Genomic DNA, 19,094 nt, shown 5'->3' with positions numbered 1-19,094 from the left:
TTTTACATATGTTGAACCATCCTTGAGATGCTGGGATGAATCCTACTTGATCATAATGTATTATTTTTTTAATATGTTGTTGTATTCGATTTGCTAGTATTTTGTTTAGTATTTTAGCATCTGTATTCATTAGAGATATTGGTCTGTAGTTTTCTTTTTTTGTGCCATCCTTGCCTGATTTTGGTATGAGGGTTATGTTGGCCTCATAAAATGTGTTTGGAAGTATTGCTTCTTCTTCAGTTTTTTGGAAGACTTTGAGTAGAATAGGAACCAAGTCTTCTTTGAATGTTTGATAAAATTCGCTGGTATAGCCGTCAGGGCCTGGACTTTTATTTTGGGGGAGGTTTTTAATGGTTTTTTCTATTTCTTCTCTACTGATAGGTCTGTTTAGGCTTTCTGCTTCTTCTTGACTCAGTCTAGGAAGGTTGTATTGTTCTAAGAATTTATCCATTTCTTCTAGGTTGTTGAATTTAGTGGCATAAAGTTTTTCATAGTATTCTACAATAATTCTTTGTATATCTACGGTGTCCATGGTGATTTCTCTTCTTTCATTTTGAATTTTGTTTATATGAGTTCTTTCTCTTTTTTCTTTGGTAAGTCTTGCCAAGGGTTTGTCAATTTTGTTGATCTTTTCAAAGAACCAGCTCCTTGTTCTATTAATTTTTTCTATAGTTTTTCTGTTCTCTATTTCATTTATTTCTGCTCTGATTTTTATTATCTCCTTTCTTAGGCTGGTTTTGGGTTGTCTTTGTTCTTCTTTTTCTAGTTCCTTAAGGTGTGAAGTTAAGTAGTTCACTTGGGCTCTCTCTTGTTTGTTCATATAGGCCTGAAGTGATATGAACTTCCCTCTTATCACTGCTTTTGCTGCATCCCAGAGATTGATATGTCGTATTGTCATTTTCATTTGTCTGTATATATCTTTTGATCTCTGCACTTATTTCTTCTTTGACCCATTCATTTTTTAAAAATATGTTGTTTAGTTTCCACATTTTTGTGGGATTTTTTTCCTCTTTTTTGCAGTTGAATTCTAGTTTCAAGGCTTTATGATCAGAAAATATGCTTGGTACAATTTCGATTTTTCTGAATTTGTTGATGTTGTTTTTGTGACCCAACATATCGTCAATTCTTGAGAATGATCCATGTATACTGGAGTAAAAAGTATACTCAGTCACTTTGGGATGAAATGTCCTGTAGATGTCTATCATATCCAGGTGCTGTAGTGTTTTGTTTAAGGCCACTATATCTTTGTTGATTCTCTGTTGGGATGACCGATCTAGAGCCGTCAGCGGTGTATTGAGGTCTCCAAGTATGATTGTATTTTTGTCAGTTTTTGTTTTAAGGTCAATAAGTAGCTGTCTTATATATTTTGGTGCTCCTTGGTTTGGTGCATATATATTAAGAATTGTTATGTCTTCTTGATTCAGTGTCCCCTTAATCATTATGAAATGGCCATTTTTGTCTCTGAGTACTTTTGCTGTCTTGTAGTCAGCATTATCAGATATGAGTATGGCTACACCTGCTTTTTTTTGGATGTTATCTGCTTGGAGTATTGTTTTCCAGCCTTTCACTTTGAATTTGTTTTTATCCTTGTTACTTAGATGAGTTTCCTGTAGGCAGCATACAGTTGGATTTTCTTTTTTAATCCATTCTGCTACTCTGTGCCTTTCTTTGGTGAGTTTAATCTGTTTACATTTAGTGTAAGTATTGACACTTGTGAGTTCCCTATTGCCATTTTATAGATTGTTTTCTGTTAGTTTTGTGTCTTGTTTGATCCTTCTCTTTCGTTTTTCTATCTTTTGTTTTTATTTGGTTGTATTCCATACACCTTTCCTCTGTTGCTATCTTTTTTATCTCATGTGCTTCTGTGGTGGTTTTTTTCTTTTTTTTTTTGTATTTTTTTCTGAAGCTGGAAACAGGGAGAGACAGTCAGACAGACTCCCGCATGCGCCCAACCGGGATCCACCCGGCACGCCCACAGGGGGCGACGCTCTGCCCACCAGGGGGCGATGCTCTGCCCCTCCGGGGCGTCACTCTGCCGCAACCAGAGCCACTCTAGCGCCTGGGGCAGAGGTCAAGGAACCATCCCCAGCGCCCGGGCCATCTTTGCTCCAATGGAGCCTTGGCTGCAGGAGGGGAAGAGAGAGACAGAGAGGAAGGAGGAGGGGGTTGGAGAAGCAAATGGGCGTTTCTCCTATGTGCCCTGGCCAGGAATCGAACCCGGGTCCCCCGCACGCCAGGCCGACGCTCTACCGCTGAGCCAACCGGCTAGGGCCTGTGGTGGTTTTTTCAATGGTGGTTACCTTTAAGTAATGAAAAGGGTTCCTACCCTGTTCATTGTAGCACACTATTTTGTGAGTACTTTTGCACTCCATCGTCCTTTGCTACTGTTAATCTCCATCTTCTCCCCCTCTTTCTTTTTGTTGTTGTCACAATTTAAATTTGGTTTTATTGTGTTCTTCTTGGAGCTTTTACTTGTGGCTTTGTTTTTTTTTTTTTTCTTTGTATCTGATTGGAGAATCCCCTTTAGTAATTCCTGGAGTGGGGGTTTTCTGATGATAAATTCCCTCATCTTTTCTATATCTGTGAATGTTTTTATTTCTCCTTCATATTTGAAGCTTGTATTGCTCGGGTTGCCACAGGAACAGTTTTTCCTCAGCTTGGATCTCCGTGCCACAGCCTGGTTCAGCCGTTTGGGCTGTGGCCTGGATCTATTCACCCCCTTTGCCTGCCTTAGTTTCTATATTCTCAGTTCCCAGTGAAAGCCGCCCTGCTTAGGTTAGTGAGGAAGGCGGGGCATTTCTTACTCCCTATTTCCTTCAGGGTTTGATTTTATATTTAGCCAATTTTTCGCTCGACCATACCTTTGGGTGTATTGCAAAACATCTGGAGGCTCCAAGGATAGGTTTTTCTGTTTCTGGTTGAAGATCTTGTTGAGTTTTGGGTGAGATTTATCGGTATCGCTTCCTACCCCGCCATTACTCTGACATCATCCATTTAAATGGATCTTTAGAAAATTATATCCTTTAGCACCTCTCAAGACTAACAAGGGCTTTTTGCCTGCTGCTTTAAGAAACAATGGACCTGAAATCCAACTAGATATGGCAACCAACAAGAATGTTCAGGCTTTTCCAAGAAAGGAACCTCCATTTCAATATACAATACTTAAATTACAAGCAATGATCTAAACACATTACTTTCATCTGTCAAAAGCTTATTGAGTTATCTTTCTAAAATTTTGTAGTTTCTTGGGACAAATAAATAGACAAATAAAAATAAGAGAAGTAAAATTAATAAGCCTTTCTAGAAGATCATAATTTAGGGAGCATGAACAACTATAATAATTCTTACAGCTAAAGTTTGATATCTTCATTCATATTTGAAATATTCTAAGATCAATGTAGAAATTATTCTAATTCATTTGATACAGATATAGGTTGGTTAACATAAGTATTCAACCTAGAAAGTTATTAGAATCATTTTGGAGGTGGGAAATCCGAAAACATCAACATCACAGGGGTGTATAAGGAGTGACATGCTATAGAAATCTCTTTTTTACTCTTGCTTATTAGTGAAATGAGGAAATTTAACATAATATCAACTGACATTCTAGAAACCCTACCAAAGCATTCACTTACTTAGCTCAATATCCTTCACTTATATTTAACACACATGAGATTCACAGTAAACTGTGGAAACTAATGCTTCTGTAGGCTTAATCAGAATATTTCTTAAGCAAAAGTAAATTTGCTTGGCAAGTCCCTCCCCATCTTAGGCATTAATTTTTCCTGGCTATTGTATCAAGGGTAATCCCAATAAACCACTAAGGAAGCATCCAGACTTAATAGCATACAGGTTCAGGATTCTATAAGTTTATATGATTAGCTTCAGCTAAAATAGCCAGATATGGGATCAGATAAGCCATCCACCAGAAATGTATATCCAAACTTTTATATTTGTCATAAAAAAAGACAAAAAACCACAGGTAAAAGGAAACCCACAGTAACAACCTTATTTGTGATGCCTAGAAATCTCTTCTGTATTTCCAACTATTAATCTGTCCCATTTTAACTCTCTGGTAATAGACAAAGGATGGCTAACAACTTTTGATATGTAGCCCACTGATCAATAAATATAAGTGCAAAGATCTTCTACTGAATTGAAAGTTTGAGGTTTTGTTACTCAGTGGTAATAACATCAAATGGATGATGCAAGAAAATTTCATGGCATAATTAACCTTTGGATAAATGTGGTGATTAAAATCTAAGACCACAGAGATGAAACTTAATTAGAAAATTTTATTTAGATGAATCTGTGCTGGGTGGTAAGAAACTTCTGGCTAAAGTAAACCCCTTTTTGGAAAAATATATCTTCCTAATTAATTCATTTACAGTTTCATATGTCAAAAGGAAATTCACTTTTCTTTTCCTTTAGGAATATGCCATTCCAATGAATTTTCATATCATGTTCATGAAATGTGTATTCTCCCATTTGCCTTAACAGTAATAATGAGGAGCTGAACATGAAAAGTAGGTACATAATTCTGTTACTTTGTAGAAAGAAATGTAATAGCTCTCCTTAAAAGTTTTTAATTATTATCAATAGAATTTAATTTTGAATAAGGATGTCAAGTATTTTAAATTCCAGAAATCATTACATTCTTTCTGTTTATTAAATTAAATTTCTAGATACTGCTATTTTCAGGTTTTTATATTTATTTTTTATTTTCATGACAGTAACTTAATAATGGGATGCCACATTTTAAAAAACGTAGCTTTAAATATTCTATCATTCTTCATAGTAGGTCCTGCGATTCATTGAGAAATAGCTCTAAAGCCTTAAACAAGGCCTTTATTTTGTGTTTTAAAAAAGTGTCATAAGGAGTTAATAGGACACAGCTGTACTGGCTCTTTCTAATAAGCAGCTTCTGTCGCTTTGGTCACCACAGGTGTCTCTGTAACCTGCAAACTCTTATTACTAGTGTATCAAAGTTGTGCTACTTAACAGACTTCTTTAGTAAAACATAACAAAGCAATTACATGGCTGTTGATTGCCAGTCATAAAAAAACCCCTCAAACACTGTTTTTCAAAAGAAACTACACTGCAATTTTTTGTCATTGTAAAATAAAAGGAACTAAGGAATTAAATGGAGGATAGAACAAAATAACAGCAGGTAGCCCGCTGAACTTAGCCACTACAGATGGTTTAGAAATAGTGTTTCCTTCTCCATCAAGTTGTTGATAAAAGGAAAGGAGGGGATTCCTTACTGCCAGTGAATGGCAAAAGATTTAGCCAAGTCTCCAGTCTATGTATTTTGCCTCATGAAAGACCTTCGATGCTGCATTTTTATCTGTTTTTGGCACTGCTTTTCATCACCTTTAACTGAGTGTGAATAATAGCCTGATTTAATTTAAACAAATACAGGTGCTAAAGGATCTTTATTTACGTATAACAGAACATTTCCAAGGCAGAACGAAGCCATCCTACGAAATTTCCTAACCATTTGCTTAAAGAAATGAAGTATTAGATGAAGGAATTGCTTCAACATTCTTTTGCTTCACATTAAAGGAAGAATCATCTTTCTTTTCAGATTTAGCTTACATAAAACACAGTCTGAATGATGAGCAAAATTTCAGTGATCCATAAAACAATAAAAAGATAAATCAGATTATTTAATTTCTAATTGTTCTATATTCATTTAAATTAGTTAACTACAATAGATGTGCCTTAAAATGAATTAATCTCCTTGTTTACTAACCAGCAGCCTATGATCGGGATTGTGTTAACACACCCAAAGTAGCATCACGGGATGTTATGGCCACATATGTAATTAAACATGATGAAATATATTTCAGATGAGAAATGCAAATAGGCAAAATAGGAAGAATTATTCATCTTTTACAGATATCATGATTAACAAACTAAGTAAATTTACCCTGACAGCTAGAAAAGGGATTTTTTTCCTATTGAGAATATAGATGTGTGTAAAAGAATGTGTGCAATAAAGCGATCACATCAATTAGCATATGCTAGAGTTAAGCTATTCCCAACTACACTGGACTGGTCCAGAATGTCCTGCCTTCTTCACTGGAATTATTAAAAAATAAACTTACTACTAGAGTTATACGTTAAGACTTCCCTTGCCTTTTCTAAACATTATTTAAAAACACCAATTTTCTCTAAATGTTCAACAATATATTACAACAGAAATGTACTGTATCTATTTTATTGCAAAAAGATGAGAACAATGTGTTGATTTTGGATTTCTAGTTACTCTTGAATTTAAGAAATCTTTACAAGTTAAGGAATTCACAACTTTGACTAACTGCATATGTCAGCTACAATAGTTTATATCTAATTAAATATAAAGGTAGAGAATTTAATGCTGAGGATAAAAATGTTTATGATGATAAGAAACCAAATACAATGATGACTTTTAAAAAAAATAGAAGCCCAACTATAACCTGTGAACAACATTATTACCTTGCTCTATTGGCGTCCTTTGTCAGATCCCAAGCCCAGGTTATAAAGTTTTGACTTAGATAAGAGACAATGGATTCAGCACAAAGCATTTGTGAGCAGAACACGTTGGTTAATACACTTTCATCGTGGTGGAGGTAGATAGCAAGAAGCTTTCTCTGAAAAGAGAAGAAAAAACCTGATGAGTTAAAACTGACATTAATGTAAGATTCTTGAATTTTAAAAGGGCATAATCAGTCAATATAAGCAGCAAAGATAAAAATTAAATGCTATGCTCCAAAAGAGTACCCAACACTTGGAGTTCCTAAAGTATTTATGAGTAAGAATAATTTTGCTTCCTTAAACGCTAAAGAGGCTGGGAAGATTATGTTCCATTTCACAGACTGCTGACACAGATTCCTGTTAACATGTGCAAGCCTCTCATGCAGAAATTGCAAAAGAACTGCACTTATTTAAATAAAATAGATCTACCATTCTTCATATTTAATACACACTTTAAATTTAAAGGATAAATTAATTTTGAACTATTCAACTATTGAAAGAAAAATATACTGATTAAGATTGAATGACAAATTCTCTCAGTTTTCGTGTTTTTAATCTAAACAACGAGTAGTCTCTTCTACTTGAAAGAAAAGATTTGAAATGAAGTTTTGTTTTAGTTCTACAGGTAATTTCGAAGTCCTGAATATGTTTCTATATTAAAGTCTTATTTAAGAGCATGTAACATCTTACTGTCATTTGAAAGGATAGAAAAATGTTCACATGAATTATAGATTTCTAGTTTATAATTCAGAAAAATGTCCAATATAGTTTCTCTTATGTACAGTTACTCTTTTCCTTCTGCCTGGTAAAATTTTTTTCAAGAAATGACATTTGGTTTCTTAAAAGTGTCTGGTCATATTTGGACATTCAATAAAATAACTGAAACTAAAAACTAAAATTGAGCAATATCAAATGCAACATATCACCTTTAACAACACACAGTTAAAGAGCCTAAATTGTTAATAACTAAGCTACCTCGCTGAAGAGCTGAGTTTAAGAAGAGTCAGTTACTAGAAAATAAAAGATTAAATTTTATGGTAAAGTCAATGTACAAACCAATCTAAAATTCTGGCAAAGGAAATTTTGGCAATCGGAAATTCTTTCAAGGAAGCTCAGGGTCTTTCCTTTTATATTAAATAAGGATGTGATGATGATAAAGAAAATTTTGTGTGACATACTAAACAAAAGAACATTTATAGCAAAATATGAGGCTCATGTTGATGAAAGGTTAATGAAGTCTGATGAATTTATCTGATGAAATTATCTTGATGATTACTCCACATAATAATAACAAAAAGATATTAAAATATTTTCTTCAAAGGTAAACTTTGTACTAGATGAAGGCAGCACAGGTACAGAAGCAGCTAGTTATACACCTATTATCTACTTTAGTCCCAGAATAAACCTGTAAAATATTATCCTTAACTTTATTAGCATATGAGGAAATTTAGGCGTAGAAAGCCGACTTGCCCTAAATTCCATCTGGAATTGAAACCCAGATTGACTCCAAGCCTACTGCTTTCTTTGATTGCAGGAGGTAAATTGTCAACATTATAGGCAAGGCTTAAAGTGCTTATACAATAAGAAGATGCCAGATTGGCCACTGTTCATACATCAGTGCTTCTGGAGCCTCAGAGACAGCATGTAATGGGTATAGGACATGGCTCCTAAGTATAAGTAGCTCAGCTACTCGAACATTAGCTGCTTCCATGTTTCAAGTCATTCATTCATTCATTCATTCATTCATTCATTCATTCATTCAACAAGCATTTGTTGAAATACTCTGTGGCATTCCCAGCAGGAAGTTGTGGTGATAAATTGGGTGAATAAGAAAGACTCAGGGTTCTTAAACCATGCTGAAGTCTGCAGATAACAGTAGCTGGCTTCTAAGAAGTTTGTAATCAGATACATTGCTGGAGAGATAATTAGCTGATAAATTCCTACTCATCCTTTAAGGCTAAAGGCAAATGTCTCTGTGAAACCTTCCCTGATTCCCTTAAGCAGAGTTAAGTTTTCTGGGCCTCTACTTCATTCCATCAGTATTATAATTGTTTGCCAGTACCCTCCCTTAGACAGTCTCTCAAGTGTAAGGGTTGGGTCACTTTCAGTCTTCTTTGCATCCCTTAAATAGCACAGGTCTCAGCATGCTTGATAAAATAAAACTTAAATGCTAATTTCAACCCCCTCCCTAAAGGGCACCAAATGGCAGCAGCAATGCCAAATCACTTTTAGTAAATGAATCAAGAAATCTGCTGTTTTAGGGAAAGGAACGTGAGCCTGGCAGCACTAACAAATTCAGGGTGCCTCTTTAGGAGCTCTCTAGCTGAATAGACAGAGGGATGTCAACCTCTAATTCTGCTTGATCGTATCTCAGCAACTACATTTAATGAGACACTGGGAACAAGAGAGCAGTCCACTTTTAAATCAGCATATTTCTAACCAAACAAAGGCAATGGTTAAATCTTTAAAGTGCCTATTTCTCTCAAGAATACTGCAATGAAACATTTAGACTTTGAGAAAGAGATTAGTGACTTACATTGCTATCTCACTGAATTAATTTAAATGCTCTTCCAAACCAAACACACATGTGCCAAAGAGGCTACTAAGAAACCCAACATGCAGAGTTCCCTATAAGTGCAGCCAGCAGTGTTGACTGAAACTAAACTTGGAAATCCAGGGCACTAATGCACAATATCAAGTAATAAAACAGCATCTCTTTGGCAATATTTAATTTTAAAAAGAAGAAAGAGGCAGGCGAAGATCAGGCACTGTCTGTTTTGGGGGATCAACCATTCTGCATTTCAAAGCATTGGTCCCTGCAATATCCAGGTTACTGTGCTAGAATCTCGACTATTATATCGCAGTAGTGAGAGGGAGGGCAAAGATGTGTTTACTCAGTGATTAGGCCCTCAGAATAAGCCTCCAGCTCCTAGAGAGACAGCTCACCACTTATTCATTTGGGCCAATTCACAAAGCCTAGGAAGATTAAACATCCATGCTGAGAAGACAAGCGAATGCAGATGATGAAAAAGAAATAAAAATTCTTTAAAAACTCTGAGATGACTTCATTATTTTTCCACAAGGAAACTTTAGGAAAGTGTTTAGTTAGAGAAAAACCCACATTGACCTCTCTCTAAACCCTTAATCTTTCCTTTGTGGTGGCATTGCTTTGTGGTAAGCTACTGGCTCGCCTCGCCCCTCTTTTCACTAGAAGCTGAGAGAAAAAAGGCTCTGGAGAAACAGTGTTCGTTCAAGGGACACAAACCCCTGACACTGTTAAAATATGAGATGCCAGCAAAACACACTAAAAAAAAACAAAACCACACACCAAAACTCGCAGTTTAATCTCTAAACTGTGAGAAAGGAGATGATAAAAAGAGTATCAGAAGAGGATCTTCAGATTGGTAAACTTACTCCCATAGCCGCTTTCAAAAATGGAGATGGAATAATCTTAAAATAATATTTTCTCTCTAAAATAACAAGCTTTCAACAAAAATTTTTCTGTTATTATGATAGTAATAATGAACAAAATATAGACTCTTAATAATATGCAAATGCTACTAAATTTGGGCTACATAAATCTCATTAAGTTTTAGGTGTAGCTAAATGAAGCCCAGGCTCAGATTTCTGATTATTTTATTGAGCTCAATTAAACACAGTCCAAAACAGTGAGAACTGAGTTCAGCACATCAGAAAACTGCTTTTGTGAAGAAAGGGCATCTAGTACATAGAAAAAAACATAAGAAAATGTTTTGTTTTCCATTACTATAACCATTTTCCCTTTGGCCCATTAATAATTTAGTTCAATAACATTTGCGGAGTACCTATGCGTTAGGCATTGAGAATATAAAGATGAATTAACAAAGTTCCCTTTGCCCTCAAAAATCTGGGGGAAGGGTGGTGAATAGGAAAGCAAAGATTTCATCACAGCGCTATATAATAAATAAAGCTGGGGAATTAAAAAAACTGTATTTTATTTGTTCTTTTTAATTTGGTAGAGGATGTAAGTCAGGTAGACAAAGGCAAGCAGCCCAGCTACACTCTCCTCAGACTCCCTCTTCATGATCTAGGTTTTGGACACATGGTTTAAAGGAAAGTCTACTAATTTTAAGTAACAGAAAGCTCTGTGCTAAAACTCAGTTTTGCCACTTGGCTTTATTTGGGGCAAGATGGGGGTAGTAAAGCTTGTGGATAAAGTAGGTAAATTACCTATTTAAAATGTCTTACCCATAGTAGGTGCTGAATAAAATGTAGCTGTTAGGATGAAGATTTCAGAATTATCCACACAACATAAAAGATCTGAACACTATTCCAAGAGAAATGATAGCCATAAAAATGTACTGAAGATTATGCAGCACTTTCATTTCTCCTACTGGCAACAGTGTTTGGGATGCTTAATTGTGTCCCTGCTTTTAAGGCCTCCCTAAATCTTCACAAATTGAGGAACTAAGGAAGGAACTAAGTTGATGCTTAAGAAATGCCAAACTGACAATGACAACCAATGTGACCTGGCCTTGAGCTACAATAGCTATTGTATTTGGACACTGAGCATCACAGAGCCATAGAACAACAGAGTTGGAAGAAATGAGCTGGCTCTTTCTCAAAACAAGCCAGGTATAGAACAGACACTCAGAAAATGTTTGCTGATGGGACTGGCAAGGAAGTTGTCTCGTTTCCTTTTGAGTACCAGAATATTCATAATCTGAGTGTTCAATGATTTTAAAGTTGATATGAGAAATAATTTCTAGAAATGATGGGTCACTTTTTTCAGTAAATTAAAATAAATTCAAAATAAAAGTATTTCCTTGGTGTAAGTTGGGATCTGACTTTATTATTCCCCTTCCCGTTTCCCTTCTTTTTTTTTTTTTTTAAGATTTTATTTATTCATTTTAGAGAGGGAGGAGGGGGGGAGAGAGAGAGAGAGAGAGAGAGAAGGGGAGGGGGAGGAGCAGAAAGCATCAACTCCCATATGTGCCTTGACTGGGCAAGCCCAGGGTTTCAAACCGGCCACCTCAGGGTTCCAAGTTGACGCTTTATCCACTGCGCCATCACAGGTCAGGCCTTCCCTTCTTTTTTATCATCATTATCACCATAATAATCCTCATCATCACTATTATTTGCTGTTTTAAGTTTGGGAATGGTTTATAGATACAGACAACTGATACACTGATACAACAATAAACACCCATTTATTCTTTTTCTGGATTTATTAATTATTAACATTTTGCCATATTTGCTTTATCGTTCTTTGTATGCTTCTCCCTGAAATATTTAAAGTTGTTTACATCATGAACATCATGACACTTCCACCCACTTTAAGTTCTGTCTCCTCAGAAACAATAACATACCCTTATATAACCATAATATCATTGTCACACCCAAGACATTTAATATTGTTACAATAATATCATCTAATCTAGAGTCCATATTCAAATGTCCCCAAGTACCTCATCATGTCCTCTGTAACTATTTCATTTATTGCTTTAAATTTAGGCTCTAATTATGATCATTCTAGTACACTGCCCCTTTCCATAATCCTGTCCCTGTATATGGATAGTCATAGGCCTAGCTGAGCATGCAATGGTGACTCAAGGAAATAGAAGTAGGGCAACATAAAGCCACAGTGTTTAGGTTTCAATTCCTGCCTTGCCACCTACGAGCTGTGTGACCTTGGGAATGATACTTCACTTTTCTGTGCCTTGGGTGTCATATAGTTCTGGAGGTCAGAAGTCTGACCCTTTGTTTGGCTGGGAGTGGTGATATGAGTGCTATGACAGAGGAGGTCCCAGGGAGTAAGCATGGACATTAGGTTGGCTGTCTCTTTATGAAGGTGATCTTGGACTAAATTTTAAAAGTAGATGATAGTACCTGACTTCTCTGTGACTTTGGCATGCAATTTTAAATTTAGGTTATTGTGGGAAAAAATAAAGAGTGAAAAAGAGAAAAAGCAAAGATAAAAGTTTGGGAAAAGCCCAGTGATATCATCTGATGTGTTCAAAGATTTCAAAGTAATTTTTGAAGAAGGAAGAACCAGAATACAAACTGATTTGTAAAAAGAATCATGACATTTTGCTTTTTTTGGCTCCCAGAGCTGAATTCGGGACCAATGACAGCAACCAACTGGAGAGTTTCCAAAAGGAAACAGCCAGCTACCCACAATGAGGAGATGGCAGGATGGTGTCTTTTCCCTCCCACTTCCTGAAGCAAAAATGTTGGGACAGCACTCTGAAATCTTGAGGACACAGATGTATTTAAGTCTCACAGGAAGAACTCTCAAATGGAAGTCACAGGTTAAGAAAAACAAGCAAAAAGCCTAAGAAAAATCACTCCACAAAATAAGCTGACAAAGGTTCCCTGGGTAAAGGTTTATCAGTCTTCATTGTTAAGACTCTGATGAGCAAGTCATGAAGTGCCTTTAAGGAAGGACAATATGTGACTAAAGTTTTTATGAATAAGGAAATTTGAAGTTCAAACGATTGGCTACTATGGCAAACTGCAGAGAGGCAGCCAAGCTTTTTGGGGATGCTGAGAGAGTATACAGGCAAAAAAGTAGGCAGTTTCAGCCAGACCCGAGATCTTATCTCATTGGTTTTCCAGGTGAATACTTAGGAACAGTAACAGTGACTGAAAACGCAGCCACAGAAAAGAGCAGGCAGGATTTTTTTGATCCTTTTCTCCTCTGAGAGGAATAACTATCCCTAGTTAACCAGGGGCCTGATGAACAGGCAGAACAGGAGTGTGAATGTGAGATCACCACTCTGAAAGGCAAAGGTCAAAAAACACACCCTTCTCCCACTTTTAAGCCACTGGGGAAGAGAAAAAGAACCCTAGCCTACCTATCACATCTGTTTCCATATTTGAGGAGTGGGGAAACCACAGCAATAAAGAGTTAAAGATAAAGTAACAGTAATTTTTCATTAAAAAGGTATTGATAATATCACATCCTTCCTGAAAAATTATAGGAATGCCAGTGATTTGTGGGTGCATATATGTTCAGTAACTTTCTAATCCTGTCAAGTAATGTCTGGCAAATTTCAAAGAAGAATGTTGTAAATTATAAAAATGAGCTAAGATGAGTTTAAACATATAGAATTGTAGTAACTATTAGCCACTCATTCAATAGGAGTGGCAGAAATGGTTAGTAGTCCCTAAATATTTTTCATTTCTTCTTTAGAGAGGAAACTTATTTATTTTTAAGTTAGATTAATGGCTGACTGAAATAAAGAACGCTTTTCTCAGACTCCCTTTTTAACAAGGGTAGCTATGTAACCAAGTACTGACAATATAAGCAGAAGTGCTAATCCGAGCTGTACTAGTCACACTGAATCATGATATAACCTGAACTGCACCACACAGTGGAGCAATTCATTAGAAGGAACCTGAGGTTCTGACTCTAAGATGTGAACAGCCCTGGACAGACTACCTGTGGACATCCTGAAGAAAAGGGAGAAATTAGCTTCCATTTTATTTTTCTTTTACAAGCAACTAAAACCAACCCTAACTCTTACAATAGGTTAACTATAAAAACTCCAGTTGGCTCAGCAGTAGAGCATCGGCCCAGTGTGCGGAAGTCCTGGGTTCGATTGCTGGACAGAGAACACAGGAGAAGCGACCATCTGTTTCTCCACCCCTCCCCCTTCCCTTCATGTGTGTGCGCTTTCTCTCTCTTGTCCCCTTCTGGAGCCAAGGCTCAAATGAGCAGGTTTGCCCTAGGCACTGAGGATGGCTCCATGGCCTCACCTCACACACTAAAATGGCTTGGTTGCTGAGCAACGGAGCATCAGCCCCAGATAGGCAGAGAATCAGCCCCAGATGAGGGTTGCTGGGTGGACAGTGGTCTGGGCACATGTGGGAGGAGTCTGTCTCTTCCTCTCTTCCTCTTATTTGATTAAAAAAAATCCTTAGTCATACATAAAAATGATAGACATTAACCCATAAGATCTGAAGATTCACATTTATAGATTTGTTCTTGGCCCATCAGAACGACACAGCCTTCAACGGGCCCTGAATTATACTTTAAGGCAGTGGTCGACAAACTCATTAGTCAACAAAGCCAAATATCAACCGTACAATGATTGAAATTTCTTTGAGACCTGAATTTTTATAACTTAAACTATATAGGTAGGTACATTCCTTATCGAGGTAGCGCCTGCATGTGGTATTTTGTGGAAGAGCCACACTCAAGGGGCCAAAGAGCTGCATGTGGCTCAAGAGACGCGGTTTGCCGACCACTGCTTTAAGGGATTTTAGCTGCCGCTGGATTTAGGCAAATAATCTGACTTGTCATTTAGAAATCTCCATCTTGCCCTGGCCGGTTGGCTCAGTGATAGAGCGTCGGCCTGGCGTGCGGAAGTCCCGGGTTCGATTCCTGGCCAGGGCACACAGGAGAAGCACCCATCTGCTTCTCCACCCCTCCCCCTCTCCTTCCTCTCTGTCTCTCTCTTCCCCTCCCGCAGCCAAGGCTCCATTGGAGCAAAGATGGCCTGGGTGCTGGGGATGGCTCTATGGCCTCTGCCTCAGGTGCTGGAGTGGCTCTGGTCGCAACAGAATGACGCCCTGGATGGGCAGAGCATCGCCCCCTGGTGGGCGTGCCGGGTGGATCCCGGTCGGGCGCATGCGGGAGTCTGTCTGACTGCCTCCCCATTTCCAGCTTCAGAAAAATACAAAAAAAAAAAAAAAAAAAAAAAAAAGAAAGAAAAAAAAGAAACCTCCATCTTGTGTTATCTATTAGTGAGATGAGAGGAGGGGACCCTATCCTTAGAAGGCCAAATAGAAACCATGATTGGATGAAGCCAAAAGACATGGAGGTTGCTACTTGGTATGTATCTAGCTTAGTCTTCATGCATGGATCACAGAAAGCCTTCACTGCTATCAATGTAGTCTCATCCACTTAATTATCCATATCCAGAGAGGACAGCCTGCCTACTGGGATCTGTAATAGTGTAACACTGACATGTACATCTACCTCAGTGGTCCCCAATTCCTGGGCCGCGGACTGGTACCGGTCCGCAGAGAAAGAATAAATAACTTACATTATTTCCGTTTTATTTATATTTAAGTCTGAACAATGTTTTATTTTTAAAAAATGACCAGATTCCCTCTGTTACATCCTTCTAAGATTCACTCTTGACGCTCGTCTCGTAAGTTCGACAATTATATTTAAAAATACCAGTTTTTACACTGGTCGCATAATTTTATTTTGTGCATTTATCCGTCCCACCCTAAAGGCCGGTCCATGAAAATATTTTCGGACATTAAACCGGTCTGTGGCCCAAAAAAGGTTGGGGACCACTGATCTACCTAATATGCCATACATGCCATATTATACAGACTTAAAAAGTCCAACAGGACAGATGAAGTCATAGTAAGTGATTGGTTTAAGTATTTAGCTATCTATACATACATAATTTTTAAAATACAAAAGGAGACATACTATATATATACATTATGTAACTCACTCTTTCCACATAACAATGTATCTTGAATATCATTCCTCATCAGTATATATAAAGTGGCTTCATTCTTTTTAATGGCCAAATGGTATTCCATTGAATGAATTAACATTTAACGTACTTTCAATTTTTTGCTATTATAAAAATGCTGTAGCCTGACTGGTGGCGGTGCAGTGGATAGAGTATCAACCTGGGATGCTAAGCAACCAGGTTAGAAACCCTGAGGTTGCTGGCCTGAGCACAGAGTTGTTGCTTGAGCGTAGGATCACAGACGTGACCCCGTGGTCATTGGCTTAAGCCCAAGGTTGCTAAGCTTGAGCAAGGGATCACTGGCTTGGCTGGAGCCCCTCCCCCCTGGTCAAGCGACAGATGAGAAGCAATTAATAAACTAAAGTGCCCCAAATATGAGTTGATATTTCTCATCTCTCTCCCTTCCTGTCTGTTTCTGTCTCGCTAAAAACAAACAAAAACTATAGTAAGCTATAGTAAATGTCCTTGTATTTATCTTATTTCTTATATGCTTAAGTATTATATATATGCAGAAGAAAATCTGCTATTAAAACTGAAAATGATATATCAGTGTAATTTTAATTCATATTTCTTACATTATGGAAAATATGAAACATCTTTTCATACTGATGAGTTATTTTACTTCTTCTGTGAAATACCTGCTCATATAGCTTACTTATACTGTGTTGTTGTCTTTTTCTTATTGATTTTTGGAGTTCTTCATAAATGTATATGCAAGAAAAATTAAGTGTCCAATACCTTTAATAAAAATGCTGTGTGCTATTTATCATCAGAAATATTTTGATTTTCTTAATATAGTTACTTATAAGACTATAAGTGATAAGTAAATAAAAAATAAACAGATTCTACTGAAATGCTTTATAGAGGAAAGAAAGGGCAGAACACATCAGTGTTAGGTGTACGACAAAAGTAGTAGTATTATCCTCTTCTGTTTTGTTAGGCATTCCAAGGAGAGTGCAAAACAAACAGGATACTAGAAGATATGTATATGTACGTATGTACATATAAAAAAGTACACAAAAGCTAACAGGCTATATTATTTAGGAGTTAAAAAGTTTGCAAATTATAGCCTAACCAGGCAGTGGCACAGTGGATAGAACGCAGACCTGGCACGCTGAGGACCCAGGTTTAAAACCCCTAGGTCACTTGGTTGAGCACAGGCTCACCGGTTTGAGCATGGGATCACAGACATGACCCCCTGGTCACTGGCTTAGCTGGAGCCTCCTGATCAAGGTACATATGAGAAGCAATCAATGAACAACTAAGTGCCACAACTATGAGTTGATGCTTTCATCTCTCTGTTCCTATCTGTCTCTAAATAAAAAGTTTGTAAATTACATTATGCTACTACTGTACTGTTTTTTTATTCTTGTCTGACACTCCAAACTACACATATACACAGCTGCTCATTTCACTGCCACCAGTTTCTCCCTTTCAATTCATCCTGCCAAACTGCTACCACATTACTTATTCCTATATAGCAGGAAAAAAAATTTTCATTTCATGACACACATAACCTAATTACTAAAATTTTGTGGCACATCAAAAATATTTTTGCCAATGTGACAAAAAAAAGAGGTATAATTTTGATTCATTTACACCAGACAGCTACTGTTGTGTGGCTGTTGTCATTTTTTATTTTTGACAATCTAAGGGAAAAGAGGTCAGTGCCCCTGACTAAAGTCAGGTATGGCATGATTTAAAAATCATTGTGGCATGCTGGTTGCAAATTTCTTGATTTTGTTCACAACTGCTTAATAGCACCACAGCCACAGTGTTAGGTACACCCCATTTAATCCTAATCACACTGTAAAAGTAGATATCATAATCATTACATCATCATCCCCCTTTACCCCCAGATTAGAAACAGGGTCATTAGTTGTTTGGGGACACAGTTACCAATGGGAAATAAAAAATTGAGCACTGGTTTCCTTAATTTATGTATAATGTTTGGGAATAGTACTATTCTGAAGTCAAGATCTAAGGAGATGTAACAGGACTGCTGATATCAAAGCCCAGTCTCTCAAGGCGGTGCTGGAAAAGGAACAATCCTTCACATGGGAGGTAAACCCTGGCACTGGGAATTTTATTGCAATTGATTTTTAGTTACTACAAATGTCTAATCATTCTCTAGGGTACTTTTTGTTGTAAAGAGAATTCAGGAGTAGCAGAAATGAGAGGTGGAAAGGCTTTAAGGAAAAAAAGAACCCTCTTTTAAGAAATTCCCAGGAATTCATGATGTGGTCAGTGGTAACTCTTCTGCAACCTTAATTATGGAAGCTAATCACTGTTCACTTACCTAAAGATAAAACATAAGCTTCACTCAACAAATATCATTCAGCAATTATCTCTGAAATGCTAGGTAATGCTGGGAATCACAACCCACTTCAAGTCATGGCCCCTGCTGATCTATCCAGACTCATGCCTTGCAATCCAAATCCAACTCTTTGTCTTGCATATTTTGGTCTCTGTATTAATTTTTTGGTTTGTATCTCCTTCATCTTTATCTTCTTTTCTTTTCTTCCCTCTGTTAATAACTCTGTTATTTGCCTAAATATTAGTCATAAAATTCCAGTCAGAGGTACTTCAAGAGATCTCCCCAAAATTCTAAGGTAGATAAAGTACCTCTCCTCTTTGCTTCTATAGCATGTTATACTATACTATAAAGAGCTGTTTATATTGTCTTATCTTCCTCACTAGACTGCAAGCTCTTAAGGGCAGGAAACCTCTATACACTATTTGGGATGTGATCAATATTTATAGCTTTCAACTAAATGAACATCCTTAATAGTTACAAAAAAAAGAGGTCATAAAACTTACCACTTGATTGTCAAAAGTCAAAGTTTGTCACAATATATTAATTAAACACAAGAAATTAAAATATCTGTTTTACTAAAGTTGGAGCTCTGCTTTGTACCATATTGTAAATTTCTCATGGAAAAGGCAGACGACAGAACTATGAGTACTCTCACCAAGAAGGGCTCTCAAATAAGATCAGTTTGAAGCAGTTTTCATTAAGATGGATTGAAAGTGGCATTGTGAGAAACACTTTATCAAATGTAGTGTTTTACTTAGTGATTAACTATATACGAG

The 19,094-nt window shown here is 36.9% G+C and overlaps 1 protein-coding gene across 1 annotated transcript in view; it reads right to left on the bottom strand.

Moving 5' to 3' along the window:
- Nucleotides 1-19,094, bottom strand: part of FAF1 (Fas associated factor 1) — a 496,086-nt gene that overhangs the window by 138,288 nt on the left and 338,704 nt on the right. Inside the window, exon 13 of the mRNA XM_066269224.1 lies at nucleotides 6,481-6,635. Coding sequence (XP_066125321.1) covers nucleotides 6,481-6,635 — 155 coding nt within the window. The remainder of the gene's footprint in view (nucleotides 1-6,480; nucleotides 6,636-19,094) is intronic.

This window comes from Saccopteryx bilineata, chromosome 3 (genome assembly GCF_036850765.1).
Source record: "Saccopteryx bilineata isolate mSacBil1 chromosome 3, mSacBil1_pri_phased_curated, whole genome shotgun sequence".
Classification (NCBI taxonomy): domain Eukaryota; kingdom Metazoa; phylum Chordata; class Mammalia; order Chiroptera; family Emballonuridae; genus Saccopteryx; species Saccopteryx bilineata.
The sequence above is the reverse complement of the archived record's forward strand: the minus strand, read 5'-3'. Positions and strand labels throughout refer to the sequence as shown.